General features: G+C 46.7%; 1 protein-coding gene across 1 annotated transcript; it reads left to right on the top strand.

Annotated features, from left to right (window-relative positions):
- Positions 1-9,467: 9,467 nt before the first annotated feature.
- amer2 (APC membrane recruitment protein 2) lies at positions 9,468-13,724 on the top strand. The gene has a single exon (XM_010896463.5). The coding sequence runs from the start codon at positions 9,677-9,679 to the stop codon at positions 11,729-11,731; it is 2,055 nt and encodes a 684-aa protein (XP_010894765.2). The 5' UTR covers positions 9,468-9,676; the 3' UTR covers positions 11,732-13,724.
- The last annotated feature ends 2,526 nt before the right edge of the window (positions 13,725-16,250 follow it).

The following is a 16,250-nucleotide window of genomic DNA, read 5'->3' as shown; positions in this document are numbered from 1 at the left end:
AACCTTATTTTGAAAGAGCTGTTTATATCGGAACGGGCGGTGTTTGAAAGTACTATTTCAGAGTTTACAGTCATGCTGTATGCTTGGTGTGAGGTTCTTCTCTTCATAGGCAGCTTTTAGTTTTTTCCAAACATGGCGTCTGTCATTGTGATCAAACAACTCCACCTTTTACTCATCTGTCCACAGCCCTTTGTTCCAGTGGTGTTGGTCTTTACCCAGGTGTTGTCTGGCAAACGTCAGCTGTGTCTTGATGTTTTCTTCTGAGAGCAGAGGATTCTTGCATCCTGTCCTTCCATGTATGCCAAGTTTGTGCAGTCTCTTTCTGTCAGTTGACTCATGCACTTCAACACTGATTGTGGCAACAGAGGCCTGTAGATCCCTTGATATTACACTAGGGACTTCTCGAGTATCTTTCGGGCAGCTCTTGACCTGAATTTGGTGGGACAACCTGTCTTATTTCGATTGCCAATGGTCTAGACTTTTGACATTTATTGTAAGTGCTTGAAAATTGCTTTTTTTTACCCCTCCCAGACACACAGGCTTCAATAATCTTTCTTCTGAGCGCTTCGGATAAGCCTTTTGATCTTTGCCTGATGTGCTACTGTCTTGTGAGCTGTAATTTATTAGTCAAGGGCAAGGCGTAAACCTGTGAATGGGGATGAATAGGCCAATGAGAAGAGTCAACAGTTACCAATAAGCCGGTTGTTCAGGAGAATGAGTTGTGTATTCCTCCTGACCCTGTGCCTGCACTTTCAGCCATGTCTTTTTGCATCGCATATCGCCTGCAAATTGAGTGGCTTTCTATTCAGTTCACACAGTTGCCGTCTATTCCTCTAATAGCTTTTAGGAATAGTTTGATACCCCACGCGATGCTGAATGGACAGTGCATGATGCTGTTCATCCTGCTGATTATTTACACTCAGACTAATTGGGTCCTATTGAAAAATATCCGTTGCCAAAACCCGAGGGTGGGTAGCACTTGGATGTGGACCAGAATGGCTGTACTTTCTGCAAAAATCACCCATCTGTTTCTCTGTGAAATGCAACATGCGCCTCTCCCAAGGGAGGGAATTCGGCCATCTCCCTTTTCATTTCCTGTTATCTCAGTCTGTTCGAATTTTTCGAAAATGGCTTTTACATGTCCACGAAAATTATGGTACTTTGTGTTATCAAAAAAAAATATGTGGACAGATGTTATCTTCCATAGCCTAAGTTATTTTACATGCAATCTAAAAAAAAAAAAAAAGGTTTGATTATTATTATTCCCATAATGAATGCACACATTTAATGTATATACAACTGGACCTGAAACATTTAGACTGACTGGAATGGGTTTGTACAACTGGACCTGAAACATTTAGACTGACTGGAATGGGTTTGTACAACTGGACCTGAAACATTTAGACTGACTGGAATGGGTTTGTACAACTGGACCTGAAACATTTAGACTGACTGGAATGGGTTTGTACAACTGGACCTGAAACATTTAGACTGACTGGAATGGGTTTGTACAACTGGACCTGAAACATTTAGACTGACTGGAATGGGTTTGTACAACTGGACCTGAAACATTTAGACTGACTGGAATGGGTTTGTACAACTTAATGACCTTCCTGGAACTCCATGTAACCTCACACACACACACTCACGAGCACACAGGCTGCATATAGTGTGTGTGTGTGTGTGTGTGTGTGTGTGTGTGTGTGTGTGTGTGTGTGTGTGTGTGTGTGTGTGTGTGTGTGTGTGTGTGTGTGTGTGTGTGTGTGAACACATTGTGAGGTCTGTTTCGGGGAAATGCACGGCAACACATGCTCCTGAATTGTTAATGAACATGCCCTGGTTATGTGACTTTCTCTACTTTCAGTAACATACTGTCTCCTTTTATACTCACCTGTCAGCTTTCTGTAAAGACCAGGTGAGCTTATTTAGGTTGCATGACAGGAAGGTCATTGTCTTAAAACAGAACTGTCACTGCACACATGCCGTTCCAAGCTAAAAGTCGGACTCCTCTCTTTTAACTCTCCCCCACTCTCCCTATCTGCGTGTTGTACTGTTCCATTTCGTTCCGTTGCACTTTAATGTCCATTAAACATTAACAGGACTTTTGCACGACATAGTTCTCCCTTCCCTTTCCAGCTTTCTGCATCCCAGCCAACCATGGGGTTACTGAATAGATTAGTGCAACTCCCTTCTGAATCCTTTCACACATTTTGTTGGGATTAAAATTGAATTAATTTTATGTTAACAATCTACACAATTCTGGTCAAAACATTTTTCAACAAACAATATTTTTGTTGTGGAGGCTAGTTCATTGAAAATAAAAAGAATACTCATGTAAATAAGTATTCAGACTGTTTATTCAAGACTTGGTAATAACCCCCTTGGCAGCGACAACAGCTTCAAGTCTCCTTGGGTGTGCCTCTATAAGCTTTGTGTATTTAGGCAGTTTCTCCCATTCTTCCTTGTAGATCCTCTCAAGCTCTGTCAGATTGGAAGGGGTCCTGTGTGCTCTGGAACAGGTTTTCTTTAAGGACCTCTTCGTATTGTCATCCTTTCATCCTTCCTTCAAAAATAGCCAGTCTCCCAGTCCCTGCTGAAAAGCATCCCCATACCATGATGCTCCTGCTACCAAGTTTCACCAAAGGGATGATATTAGCCAGGTGATGAACGGTACCTTGTTTTTGCTTAAAATTGATATGTACCGTGGATATAAAAAAGTCTACACACCCCTGTTAAAATGCCAGGTTTTTGTGATGTAAAAGAATGAGACAAAGATAAATCATGTCAGAACTTTTAATGTGACCTATAATGTGAACAATTAAATTGAAAAACAAACTGAAATCTTCGAGTGGGAAAAATGTAATATAAAAACCTTACAATAACCTGGTTGCATAAGTGTGCACACCCTCTAATAACTGGGGATGTGGCTGTGTTCAGAATTAACCAATCACATTCAAACTCATGTTAAATAGAAGTCATTATACACCTGCCATCATATAAAGTGACTCTGATCAATCACAAATAAAGTTCAGCTGTTCTCATAGGATTTTCCTGACATTTTCTTTGTTGCATCTCAGAGCAAAAGCCATGGTCCGCAGAGAGCTTCCAAAGCTTTAGAGGGATCATTGTTGAATGATATCAGTCAAGAGAAGGGTACAAAATAATTTCCAAAGCATTAGATATACCATGGAACACAGTGAAGACAATCATCATCAAGTTGAGAAAATATGTCACAACAGAGACATTACCAAGAACTGGTTGTCCTTCCAAAATGTAAGAAGAGAAGGAAACTGATCAGGGAGGTTTCCAAGAGGCCTACCGCAACATTAAAGGAACTGCAGGAATTTCTGGCAAGTACTGGCTGTGTGCTACATATGACAACAATCTCCCGTATTCTTTATGTGAATGGGCTATGGGGTAGGGTGGGAAGACGGAAGCATTTTCTTACAAAGAAAAAAATCCAAGCCTTTGTTTTGTTTGCGAAGTCCCCATAAAGCATGTGGGAAAATGTGTTATGATCTGATTAAACCAAGGTTGAACTTTTTGGCCATAATTCCAAAAGGTATGTTTGGCGCAAAAACAACACTGCACATCACCCAAAGAACACCATACCCACAGTGAAGCATGGTGGTGGCAGCACCATGCTTTGGGGCTGTTTTTCTTCAGCTGGAACCGGAGCCTTAGTCAGGGTGGAGGGAATTATGAACAGTTCCAACTACCAGGCAATTTTGGCACAAAACCTTCAGGCGTCTATTAGAAAGCTGAAGATGAAGCGGAAGTTCACCTTTCAGCACGACAAAGTCCCAAAGCACACATCCAAATCCACAAAAGCATGGCTTCACCAGAAGAAGATCAAGATTTTGGAATGGCCCAGCCAGAGCCCAGACCTGAGGGGTGATCTGAAGAGGGCTGTGCACAGGAGAAGTCCTCCCAATCTGACAGATTTGGAGCGCTTTTGCAAAGAAGAGTGGACAAATAGTGCCACGTCAAGATGTGCCATGCTAATAGACTCCTTCCCATCCAACAAAGTATTAGTTTAAGTGTGTGCACACTTATGCAACCAGGTTATTGTGAGTTTTTAATTTTAAATTCTTCCCCCTCAAAGATTTCAATTTGTTTTTCAATTGAATTGTTCATGTTATAGGTCACATTAAAGGTGGAAAAAGTTCTGACATGATTTATCTTTGTCTCATTCTTTTACATCACAAGAACCTGGCAATTTTCCAGGGGTGTGTAGACTTTTTCTATCCACTGAAAGTTTGAAGAACAAGTTTCAGTTAGGGTTGAAGCTGTTCCTGCATATATACTGTGACTGCGGGTATTGATACACTTTCCAAAAGCGTAATTAGTAACTGTACCTCTTTACTTTGCTCACAGGTATATTTGTTTTATTTATCCACTTACACCCCCATTCCCTTCACTGTGGCATCATGGGACAGTGTGCCAGTTTATTACCCGGATTGTTCTAGCAAGCAAAACAATACGTGGAAAAGGTAAAAAGGATGGAACACTGTGATCACAATGAAGACATTATTTAGAGTGCATGCTTACTTTGAGGCCGATGCTGGCATAATTGTGTTTGGCTTTATGGTCACGGTCAGGATAAAGGAAACACTTGAGTAAATGTATTCAAAGTGCATTGCAAATCAGACTCTTCCTCAAAGCCCTGTGCTTAACATCCTATAAGTCATGTATAGAAATGCCAGCCAGGGGCTTCCGTAGATGGAAAAACAGACTTGATTGCTCCCTGGGGAATTGTTTGCAGAAGCTTCAGTGGTGCACAAACTCCTGTATTTCTGCGCTGCGCCACGTCGGTTTTCGGTTGCCAGACCTCAACCTTCAATGGAGGCAGTGTTCCCCGCTACCGTACCCGAAACGCTGAATAACAGCTTGTCTCGCCGAAAGAACTGTGGCCCCGCTGCGTCGGGCAGTTGAAGACGTTTGGGGTCCAGACTTGAGGCACACTTGGTGTCTCTGTGTCAGTTCACAAGGCCTACGTCTGTTCATTACGGGACGAAGGAGAGCGTGGAGTTATCCCGGGTTGTGGTGGGGTTTGGGGGCTTAGTCTAATCCTGATGGAGTCACCTCAGGGAGAGACAGCCCCGAAACCCTCCCTGTAAGAGAGAGGCCTGAACAGAGCTCTCAGATGGCATGGATGCATCCATGTGTGTTTGTGTCTGTTTAAGTGTGTGTGTGTGTGTGTGTGTACATTTCTTCCTGTTTGTGCATGTGTGAGTGTGTGTGTGTGTTAGTGCCGTGTCAGTGGAAGGTTTCTGGTGTATTTGACGATGCTGCGTCTTAAACAGCAGAGGATGTGAGTCGTTAGAACCCTTGTACCAGCCCCCTGTACCAGCCCCCTTGTACCAGCCCCCCTGTACCAGCCCCCCTGTACCAGCCCCCTTGTACCAGCCCCCCTGTACCAGCCCCCTTGTACCAGCCCCCTTGTACCAGCCCCCTTGTACCAGCCCCCTTGTACCAGCCCCCCTGTACCAGCCCCCTTGTACCAGCCCCCTGTACCAGCCCCCTTGTACCAGCCCCCTTGTACCAGCCCACCGTACCAGCCCCCTTGTACCAGCCCACCGTACCAGCCCCCCTGTACCAGCCCCCTTGTACCAGCCCACCGTACCAGCCCCCCACCGTACCAGCCCCCCGTATCACCCCCCCGTTCCCGTGTGGCCGGACTGCGGTCTGAGAAGGCGTGTAAGGACCGCGTGGCTGTTCATTTGCCAGAACTTTCCAAAATCGTTACCATATCAACCCCCTTTCACACTGCACTGTGGTCTAGCCATTCAATGGATTCAGTCATTGGCCTGAATGCAGAGTCAATAGACAGATACCGCTCTCTCTCTCTTTCTCTCCGTCACTAACTTGTCTTTTTATTGAGGGTTTTTTTCATGGTCCCCCTGGGCAGTTCTTGTCACTCAATGGAGTTAGAGGACATTACAGAGTGTTACTGAATGCTGAGTGTGTGTGTGTGTGTGTGTGTTTGTGAGAAATAGAGAGTGAGTGAGAGAAATATACTGTGTTTACACAAACAAAACTAGAAAAACTAGATGCTTTCTTCTTGAATTACTGTTTGAATGTGTGTGCAAAAAAAGACTAACTAATGATTGGAAATACCACTGTAGTACACTTATAATCCTAATCTATTTCAAAAACAGTATTTTACATGTAAGCATAAATATAGAATAATGATTTTGGCTTGGGTTAGCATCCCCTGCTTTCCTAAACAATGTCTTAAAACAACCTAGTCTGTTCTGTTTTACATTTGAGAAAAGAAAACTGTGTTGGCATCAGATGTTTTATCAAATGACTGAGATATCACCAGCTGCCAGTACTTATTTCGGGAGATAAGTGAAGTAGAAACCACATGTTTGAAACATAACTGGCTGGTGCATTTACTTTATTGGTTATCTTAACTCTTACACTGATCCTTAGTAGATGTTTTGAAAGTAATTTGGATTTTTGTCTTCAGTTAATACCTCTTAACAGGAATGTAATGTGTCTGATCACATTTCAGAGTAATTGTAATAAGTTGACTTATTACATTTTCGGACAGGTAATTCTAGTAACAGTAATGGATAACATGTAGAAAATAATCAACCCTGTCCAGTGTACGCACAAACTGTATATAACCACGGCTCAGTTCCCTCCATGGAAATAGAACTGTTCGGTCCTTCCTCTGTGTGTGTGTGTGTGTGTGTGTGTGTGTGTCAAGGTCAGGTCCAGACAGACTGTCAAATTTACAAACCTTTGGTCACAGATGCGAATAACTTGACCTGTTCCACTGCTTGGGTAGCTCTATCTACCAGAGTTGGCTGGGAAAGAGCCAGAGGAGATCCACCTCCATGCTTCACTATGGGGAAACCTGTATGTGTGTGTGTGTGTGTGTGTGTGTTTGTGTGTCCGTGCATGCGTGCTGGTGTGAGGGATCGACAGTTACCCCCCAGCATATGAAGGCAGACATTGTTTGATAGCAGTGAAGTGGAAACGGGGGTCCTCTGCAGGAGAAGACGGAGGGGAGGACAGTGGGAGAGAGGGAGGAGGGAGGAGAGGGGGTTGAAACTAGGTCGGGGTACTGGGGGAAGAGAGGGAGGATTTGAGGACTAAAAAAAACAGAAGAAAAAATTTATATTGAGCACCTACATGAACAGGTCTTCAAGAGGGACAGTTTGAACCGAAAAGATCCGTTAAGGATGCAGAACGTTTTCAAGTGCCAGGTGAAGGGAGGATGATTTCTTCATTTTATTTAATTAGTAATTAAATAATAAGCTACGGCTGATAGCCGTAGTATATGATAATGTATACCCAAGGGTTTGATAATGCAACCCTTTTTACTGCTCTAGTTGCGTTGGTAACCGCCAGTATACTGCAGCTAAGCGCTCTATCCACAATGTGTCGCCACTTACAAAAGCCCTTAGCCATGATAAATTGGCCATATACCACACCCCCTTGAGCCTTATCGCTTAAATATACCACACCCCCTTGAGCCTTATTGCTTAAATATACCACACCCCCTAGTAATTTATTGCTTAAATATACCACACCCCCTAGTGCCTTATCGCTTAAATATACCACACCCCCTAGTGCCTTATCGCTTAAATATACCACACCCCCTAGTGCCTTATCGCTTAAATATACCACACCCCCGAGTGCCTTATCGCTTAAATATACCACACCCCCTAGTGCCTTATCGCTTAAATATACCACACCCCCTTGAGTCTTATCACTTAAATATACCACACCCCCTAGTGCCTTATCGCTTAAATATACCACACCCCCTAGTGCCTTATCGCTTAAATATACCACACCCCCTTGAGTCTTATCGCTTAAATATACCACACCCCCTAGTGCCTTATCGCTTAAATATACCACACCCCCTAGTGCCTTATCGCTTAAATATACCACACCCCCTTGTGTCATATAGCTTAAATATATCACACCCCTTGTGCCTTATCGCTTAAATATACCACACCCCCTAGTGCCTTATCGCTTAAATATACTACACCCCCTAGTGCCTTATCGCTTAAATATACCACACCCCCTCAAGGCTTTGCGCTTAAATATAACACACTCTCACGAGCCTTTGCGCTTAAATATACCACACCCCCTAGTACCTTATCGCTTAAATATACCACACCCCCTAGTACCTTATCGCTTAAATATACCACACCCCCTAGTACCTTATCGTTTAAATATACCACACCCCCTAGTGCCTTATCGCTTAAATATACCACACCCCCTAGTGCCTTATCGCTTAAATATACCACACCCCCTCAAGGCTTTGCGCTTAAATATAACACACTCTCTCGAGCCTTTGCGCTTAAATATACCACACCCCCTAGTACCTTATCGCTTAAATATACCACACCCCCTAGTACCTTATCGCTTAAATATACCACACCCCCTAGTACCTTATCGTTTAAATATACCACACCCCCTAGTACCTTATCGCTTAAATATACCACACCCCCTTGTGCCTTATCGCTTAAATATACCACACTCCCTTGAGTCTCATCGCTTAAATATACCACACCCCCTAGTGCCTTTTCGTTTAAATATACCACACCCCCTAGTGCCTTATCGCTTAAATATACCACATCCCCTCGAGCCTTTTCGTTTAAATATACCACACCCCCTTGATAAAGTGGTAAACACAGGCAGTGCATGGGGCGACACATTATCAACTATCTGTAATGTTCACATGAGCGACTGTTAAAGCGTTCTCTTGGCTGTCGCGTCCTATTGGACACTTGGTCCTGGACTCCCAACAGGACAGAATTAGGGGTCCATATGGTGTCTACTGCCAGGCCAAACTCCACAGGAGGCAGTGTCTGCTGTCTGTTGTGTGTGTGTTTTCTGTGTGCACGTTCCTTTTGAGAACATCACCAATGCCGAAGTACTCGTCCCTGCTTTATCCTCTTCACGCCACTGATAAAATCAGTCTCGCACATGCCATCGCTGGCACCAAAACACACACACACACAAACAAACACACACAGTGAAAAACACGGACTACACAACTAAGTGTTCTAATCTGAGTAGGATCGGATCTAGTGCTTTTTCATTTTACAGACCTCCTGTTCACAAGCCAACAAGCCGGTCTGTGACACACATCTCTCGGGAACACACAACGTCCACAAGCACTGTGACAAACACATTGATATTAAGGCAAATCACGTTCAGTTTCTATACCAGTGTGGTCGATGCAGAACTTACAAAACAGTGGGTACTGACTGCCCTGATTTCAGAATATACCGATTCATTCATGACGAGGCGGTGAGGGAGGAGGTAGGCCGGGAGGGAGGAGTTTACTGAGGGAGGAGGAGTTGAGGACATGCATGGGATCCCCGCCTCTGCTGACGAAAGCAGCTTAGCCCAACCAGTTGCCATGGATACAGTCAGGAGCAGCACCCAAGTGTTTGTGTATGAGAGAGAGAGGAAGAGAGAGGGAGAGGGGGGGGGGGGACAGGGAGGGTAACCAACAGGCAAGCGTCAGACGGAGCCAGTGAGAATTAGAGAGAACACCAGGCTGCAGAACAGTGTGTGTGTCAGCTCGTGTGTGTGTGTGTGTGTGTGTGTGCGTGTGTGAGAGGGGAGGGAAACGACGGAAGACAGTCGGAGCGATAGAGCGATAGAGTAATAGAGTAACAGAGCCATAGCGATAAGTAGAAAGATGGAGGTGCAGTCGGAATGCCTGGAACCTCCTCCACCTCCCCCCCCTGTACCCCCGTGCGACCCCCAGCCGCCAGGGAAGATCAACAAAGCAGCCTTCAAGCTGTTTGGGAAACGACGCTCCGGCTCGGGAATGGCCAGATTCTTCTCCTTCAGGAACAAAGGGGCCAATGGGAACGGGAATGCCGAGAACGGGAATGCTGAGAACGGGAATTCAGTGAACGGGAATTCAGCGGGAGCGGCTAATGAGCTCGTCAGGAGTAAAACACATGACGGACTAACAAGCTTGGACCCTGAGAGACAAAAAGGGGAGGAGTCTGGAATGTTGGAGGTGGGACAGGTGAGGTCTCTCAGCAAATCACTCAGTTTTTTTTCACTGCTCAGACGAGGAAGTATGAGAGCCAATGATACTTCAGGTCTTGGGAGAAGGGGGAGGGGTTTGAAAGGCTTCTTCAGTAGTATGAGGTGGCGGCGGAAGGAGAGAGTGACGGAGGGAGAGGTGAAGGTGATAGAGGGGAAGGAGGTGAGAGAGGGGAAGGAGGTGAGAGAGGGAGAGATTCCAACTGAGGAATTGAAAGATGTCACTCTGGCGCTCAAACCCCAGATGTGCCAGCCCCAGGAGGATACCAGGGGCATGGAGGCAGAACCAAACACTAGACTGTCAGAGGGCTATCCCACAAACATCGCCACCACAACACTCACACACTCTACCGGCCCGTCGACAAACCTGTCGGAGACGCTCTACACACCCTCCCCCTCCCCTCTACGCAGCGCCAGGCACTCAAAACCAACCGCGCCGGCTCCGTCGGCAACGCCCCCTTTGGACCAGGGCGGCGACCCTCCCTCCGAACCGTCGGCGGACCGACTCTGCTCCCTCCTCTTCAGCGACGTCACCTCCCTCAAGAGTTTTGATTCGCTCACAGGGTGTGGTGACATCATTGCGGACGCAGAGGAGGAGGGGACTGGAACTGGTGGAGGAGGTGACGGAGGGGCAGGGAGTGCCACCAGCAGTAGCAGCAGTAGTGGCGGAGGTGTGGGGGGGAGACAGGGAGGACTAGTTGTACGAACCTCCCCAACTAGGTCTTCCGTTCCAGTCACCCCTTCCAGCGTCGCCCAAACCCCCGCCTCGGCCCCTGTCCCCCTCCCGGCCAGGGCCCGGCTGATGGCCTCGCACCCTGCCCCTACCCAGCAGCCCTCCGGGAGCGGTGTGGTTGCCTACATGGGGGGTGGGGAGGAGATGGCGAGCCCAGACGGGGTGGACGACGCGGACATGCAAGGACTCTGGCACATGCTCCCCTCTGGGGGTGAGAACTCCCCCGCGCTCCCCCGGCCCTGCCCTCACCCCTCTCACCCGGCGCCCGTCAGGGGCACAGAGCGCCGGCCCCCTCAGGTCAAGTCTCTGGGGCTCAGCAAGATCCCCGTGGTGGGGGGAGGTAGAGGGAGCAGACTTCCGGCACATGGCGCACGTCAAACCGCGTCGCCCAATGAGAAGGAGACCATGGAGGAAATCCCGCCTCAGCAGGACGTTCCGGCCCTTAGTGACGAAGGCTATTGGGACACCCCCTCGGCGACCCCCACAGCCACTCCTGACGACGGGCTCCTACGGAACAAGAGGATTGGCCTGATGAGTGACAGCTGCTCTGGAGATGCGCTCTACGATCTCTACAATGAGGAACTGGACAAGTCGGATGAAGAGGAAGACGATGATGAAGATCTGACGAGTACTCCTTCCGCCTCTGCTGGTGACTACAAACTCAGCCCTCCCTCCCAATGTACTCCTCCTTCCTCTTCCTCCTCTTCATCCTTCCGCTCCATGAAAGGAAGCACTAGCCTTCCACGCGAGTCCAAAATCCCTCTCAGTGTCAGACAGACCACACCCCCTCACTCTGTGAGCCAATCAGCTCTTTCCTCAGCTCTAATGGCCAGCCCTCCATCTGACAAACCCAGCGAAGGCCCTCGCACAGCCCGAACCAGGATCCCTGTATCCAAGGTACCAGTTCGTCGCCCTGGGAACAAGCCAGGCAAAGATACACGAGGGCCTGCTTCCAAGAAGTAAATCTGGTCCAGACAGACGTGGACATTTGGTCAAAAATGGACTGTTGTGTTTGACATCTCTGGACTTGTATGTATGATATCACCAGACATTTGTGTGATATCACTGGACTTGTGGTCAGCACCACTGGACTAGTGTATTGTGAAAGACCAGGTAGCCAATAGAAGGAGAGTGATAAGAGCCCCATACTACAATCCCATTGGAAAATTGAAGTATTTTGGTAGCAAGAAAAAGTTGAATAAAGCTACCTACCAGTAACCAAATGGTTGCTAGATCGAATCCCTGAGTCGGCAAGTGAAAAATCTGTGTTTTTGGCCCTGAGTAGGGCAGTCAAGCCAAATTCTTCCCAGATTGTTCTGCAAATGTCTTCAGTCAGTGTACCATCTGGCAAAATCAAAGTTAGAAACAGAAAGCCGTAACTGCAGCATCGCTGTGTTTCTGTGTATAGGACAATCAACCTCCAAGGGCTGTAAGATGTTAAGGGGGGGCCATCTGAAAGTTTTGGATCTCAATGCTTTTGGATGTCAACACAGAATTCACCCAGCCCGCACACCACTAGGTCAGATCAGCTTTGCCTTGTCTTTTCAAGTCGTTTTTCTAAAATCCACATTTTGATACGAAGTGTTTATTCTAATGACAAGCTAATCTAATCATCCGGAGCCCTTCATCCAGAGCTCTTCGAGTAGTGGAGACACACATGCTGTCTGTTTTAGCTACAGGTAGTCTGGGAAATCAAAGTCACTGTCCTGGCATTGCCAGCAGCATCTGAGAGGAGCCGACATCTTCCAGAATCTCATGAGGTTTAGTGTTGACTCTACTTCTCCCATTGCCAGGTGCGTGCAGTGATTAACATTGCTAGAACCAATCAGAAGGCGTGTATGAGTGTCCAATAACGTACATGGAGATCATACAACGTAACCAAAATAATATTTTACAAAACAACACACACACCACTCTCCTGGCGACTGGATGGAATTCGTTACTCAAACCTGAACTACAACAGAAAAGTATTGGACACGGCTGAGCTGGGGACACCGCAGCAGGTTACAGCTATCTGGGTTCTCAACAACGACAAAGCAAGCATTGGGAAACTTTAAAAACCACCGCAATAATGAAACACCAGGCAGGGACATTTCTCCATGGACCAAACCCAGACCACTGACCGCTCTTCTCCACTGACCAAACACAGACCACTGACCGCTCTTCTCCACAGACCAATCACAGACCACTGACCACTCTTCTCCACAGACCAAACACAGACCGCGGTCTGCTCTTCTCCACGGATAAACACAGATCACTCACCATTGTTCTCCATGGACTAAACAAAGACCACACTGACCGCTCTTCTCCACTGACCAAACAAAGACCACTGACCGCTCTTCTCCACTGACCAAACAAAGACCACTGACTGCTCTACTCTTGCTGGATTTGGTGCCGGGAACATTAGGCATCAGGATCAGGGAACACTATCTACACACAGGCACATACACACACATTGTGAAGGACCCTTTCTTACCAACCCTGGATAACAAACAATACTTCTTTCTACTGAGTGTGTTACTCTTCACTGGTTTTCATACTCTTTTTATAGTATAGCGCGTTTCATGAGACAAACCAACCTTGACTGTGAACACCCAAGCTTCTCAGTGGACCTTTGTTTTTGTTTGATTTCTATAAAAGGGGGAATGGGTGCCAGAAGCCCCCCACCCCCCCCCCTACCCCACCCCACTCCGCTCCACCTAATCCTATTCAGGAGTACACCTCACCCTTATCTGATTCAGGAGTAAACCGAACCCCTCCCCAAATCATGGACATGCACTCTTCTTCTCTTGCCTTTCTGGTGATCACTGTAATCATCTAAATCACAGAGAGTTACAGGCTTGTTGACAATGTCACCTAATGTAGCATGACATGGCTCCTACGCCTGTTTGTCACTGACCTTTCCCAAGGGATCTTTCCATTCACTTTATCTACTAACCTGAGGTGGTGAAAACTAGGCAGTTATTAATGTATCCAACTACAAAGGACAGTGATGGTTTGAAGGTTAGAATGGCGGAGTGCTTCTTAAATGCTCATCTCTCTGGCCGGTTTCCCTTTTGTTCTCGTTTCTCTGTACGCAAATGTTTTCCTAAATCTGGGCAACCCATTTCACCACAGTGGAAAGCCTTCTCCATTCTGTGTTCTGTTTATCTTGCTCTCTGGTTGCGATGCAAACATCTTTGTTTTTTCTTCTGTTATATTTAATGAATAAATTGCTGTGTTTGCGCTAAACACGGAGGATTCTGGCTCAGTGTGTTAGGATTGTTTCTTTTTTTTTTACTGCACACACAGACAAACACAGCACGTGTAGAGCAAGACTGTTCAGTCAGTGGGGGATAACGTGATGAAGCTCCAACCCCTCCCCCCCCGTGTTTTTTATCCCTCAGAGGGAGAGGATTGAGTCGGGGGGGGGGGGGTGATATGCGGCTGTTGCTCTCGTGTGTGCTGTTGTTGTTTTGGCGCGTGGCTTAGGGACACGACTGGTTCACTGGAACCCCAGCTGGTTCACTGGTCCACTGGAACCGCGGCTTGTTCCCTGGTTCACCAGAGCCGTTCTGAGGACAGCCATGTAGTTCTTTTCAGAACCAGGCGTGGCTAAGAGACATTTCTGGTTCCCATGGAACCACGGCTGGTTCTGAAATGAAATACATGGCTTTCCTAAGAACGACCACAAGACATGGGGCAGAATCCAAACCTGAAGCACGGTGAGAGCACAGTGGAGTGTGTGTGTGTGTGTTGAATGTGAACCGGAGGGAAGCTTTCTTCTTGTAAGCTTTCTCTGTCATTGTTCGCGAGAGGGACGCACGTGGTGTCGGATAAGGGTCGTACGTGTGTTCACGTCTTTCTTGTGTGTGTGTGTGTGTGTGGGGGGGGGGGGGGGGGGGGGGGGGGGATTTGGTGCAGTGCGAATCCCCTCTGTAACGGTGCAGCAGATATAACACCCCCCTCCCCCCCCACGCAGCATGTAGATGGATTACGTAACACCAGGGCTCTCTGACTGGAGCAGCACGATACATCAAAGCTGTCGGCATGATGGCAGAGAGAGAGGGCTGTGTGTGTGTGTGTGTGTGTGTGCAGACACTTCTATCAGTGTTGCCTTTTTGCGTTTCTAGTTTTAATCGCAATCACATGCAAAGGACACACAAGGTGAAGTGCAGAGGCCTGGGTGTGTGTGTGTGTGGGGTGGGGGGGGTGCTTTGTTGACCTCATCTCCTTCTTGTTGTCCGGGCAACTAGGCCTTTCATCATTCCACACTCATATACACACAGCACAAAGCCTTACACAGACCTGTCTGGGTGGAACGCTTTGAATTTGGGTCCAGGGAGAACCGAATATGTGCACAAGGCTTGTGGTTGGAAAGGAGGAGACGGTATTCTGCGGTGGAACTACAGAGTTTCTTTAGGGGGCGAATTCCAAATATTGAGTGTTTCCCAGAGGGGCCGTGCATCAGGAGTGTGTCTGTATGAACCTGGATCATTTACGATTGAGTTGTATAAACTTTAAAAACATTAAAGTAACTCAGATGCTCTTATCTAGGGCAACTTGCACATGTTTTCAGGCTGTTATGACCATGGTACCCCCTGCCCTGGACTCACAAGCACCATAATCTGGCCAACTGAGCAACAAGACTACGTTATTATACTCCTATAGATGATGATGACAATGTCGTTCCCTCACAGAAGTTAGCATCAAGAGTGGTCGTTCTTCATTCTGCTCATAATCTTCCTTCTCTCTTTTCTTCATTGGTTCATATCCACAGGTAACTGGTCTTGTATAGAAACCTCAACACGGATGTGTGTGTGTGTGTGTGTGTGTGTGTGGTGTGTGTGTGTGTGTGTGTGTGTGTACTACTAAGTGGACCAGAAATCCAGAACCAGAAGTATTGACAAATATAGTGACCAATGGCAAATTTGGAGAAGACCTGGTAATCACTTGTAAGTAATATGAAAGAGGCTATTTTAGGCTTTGGGTTGAGGTTAGAGTTAGCGTTGTCACTAGGTTTAAGGTTAGAGTTAGCGTTGTCACTGGGTTTATCATTTGAGTTAGCATTATCACTAGGTTTATAGTCAGAGTTAGCGTTGTCACTTGGCTTATGGTTAGAGTTAGCATTGTCACTCGGTTTACGGTCAGAGTTAGCATTGTCACCAGGTTTATGGTAAGAGTTAACGTTGTCACTGGGTTTATCATCAGAGTTAGCATTGCCACTAGGTTTATGGTTAGAGTTTAGAGTTGTCACTAGGTTTATGTTTAGAGTTAGCGTTGTCATTCGGTTTATGGTCAGAGTTAGCATTGTCACTAGATTTATTGTATGAGTTAACACTGTCACTGGGTTTATCATCAGAGTTAGCATTGTCACTAGGTTTATGGTCAGAGTTAGCAATTGCCACTAGGATTATGGTCAGAGTTAGCAATTGCCACTAGGTTTATGGTTAGAGCTAGCATTGTCACTAGGTTTATGGTTAGAGCTAGCATTGTCACTAGG

Source organism: Esox lucius, chromosome 21, assembly GCF_011004845.1.
Source record: "Esox lucius isolate fEsoLuc1 chromosome 21, fEsoLuc1.pri, whole genome shotgun sequence".
NCBI lineage: Eukaryota > Metazoa > Chordata > Actinopteri > Esociformes > Esocidae > Esox > Esox lucius.
Note: the sequence above shows the minus strand (reverse complement) of the source record. Positions and strands in the feature narration are given on the sequence as shown.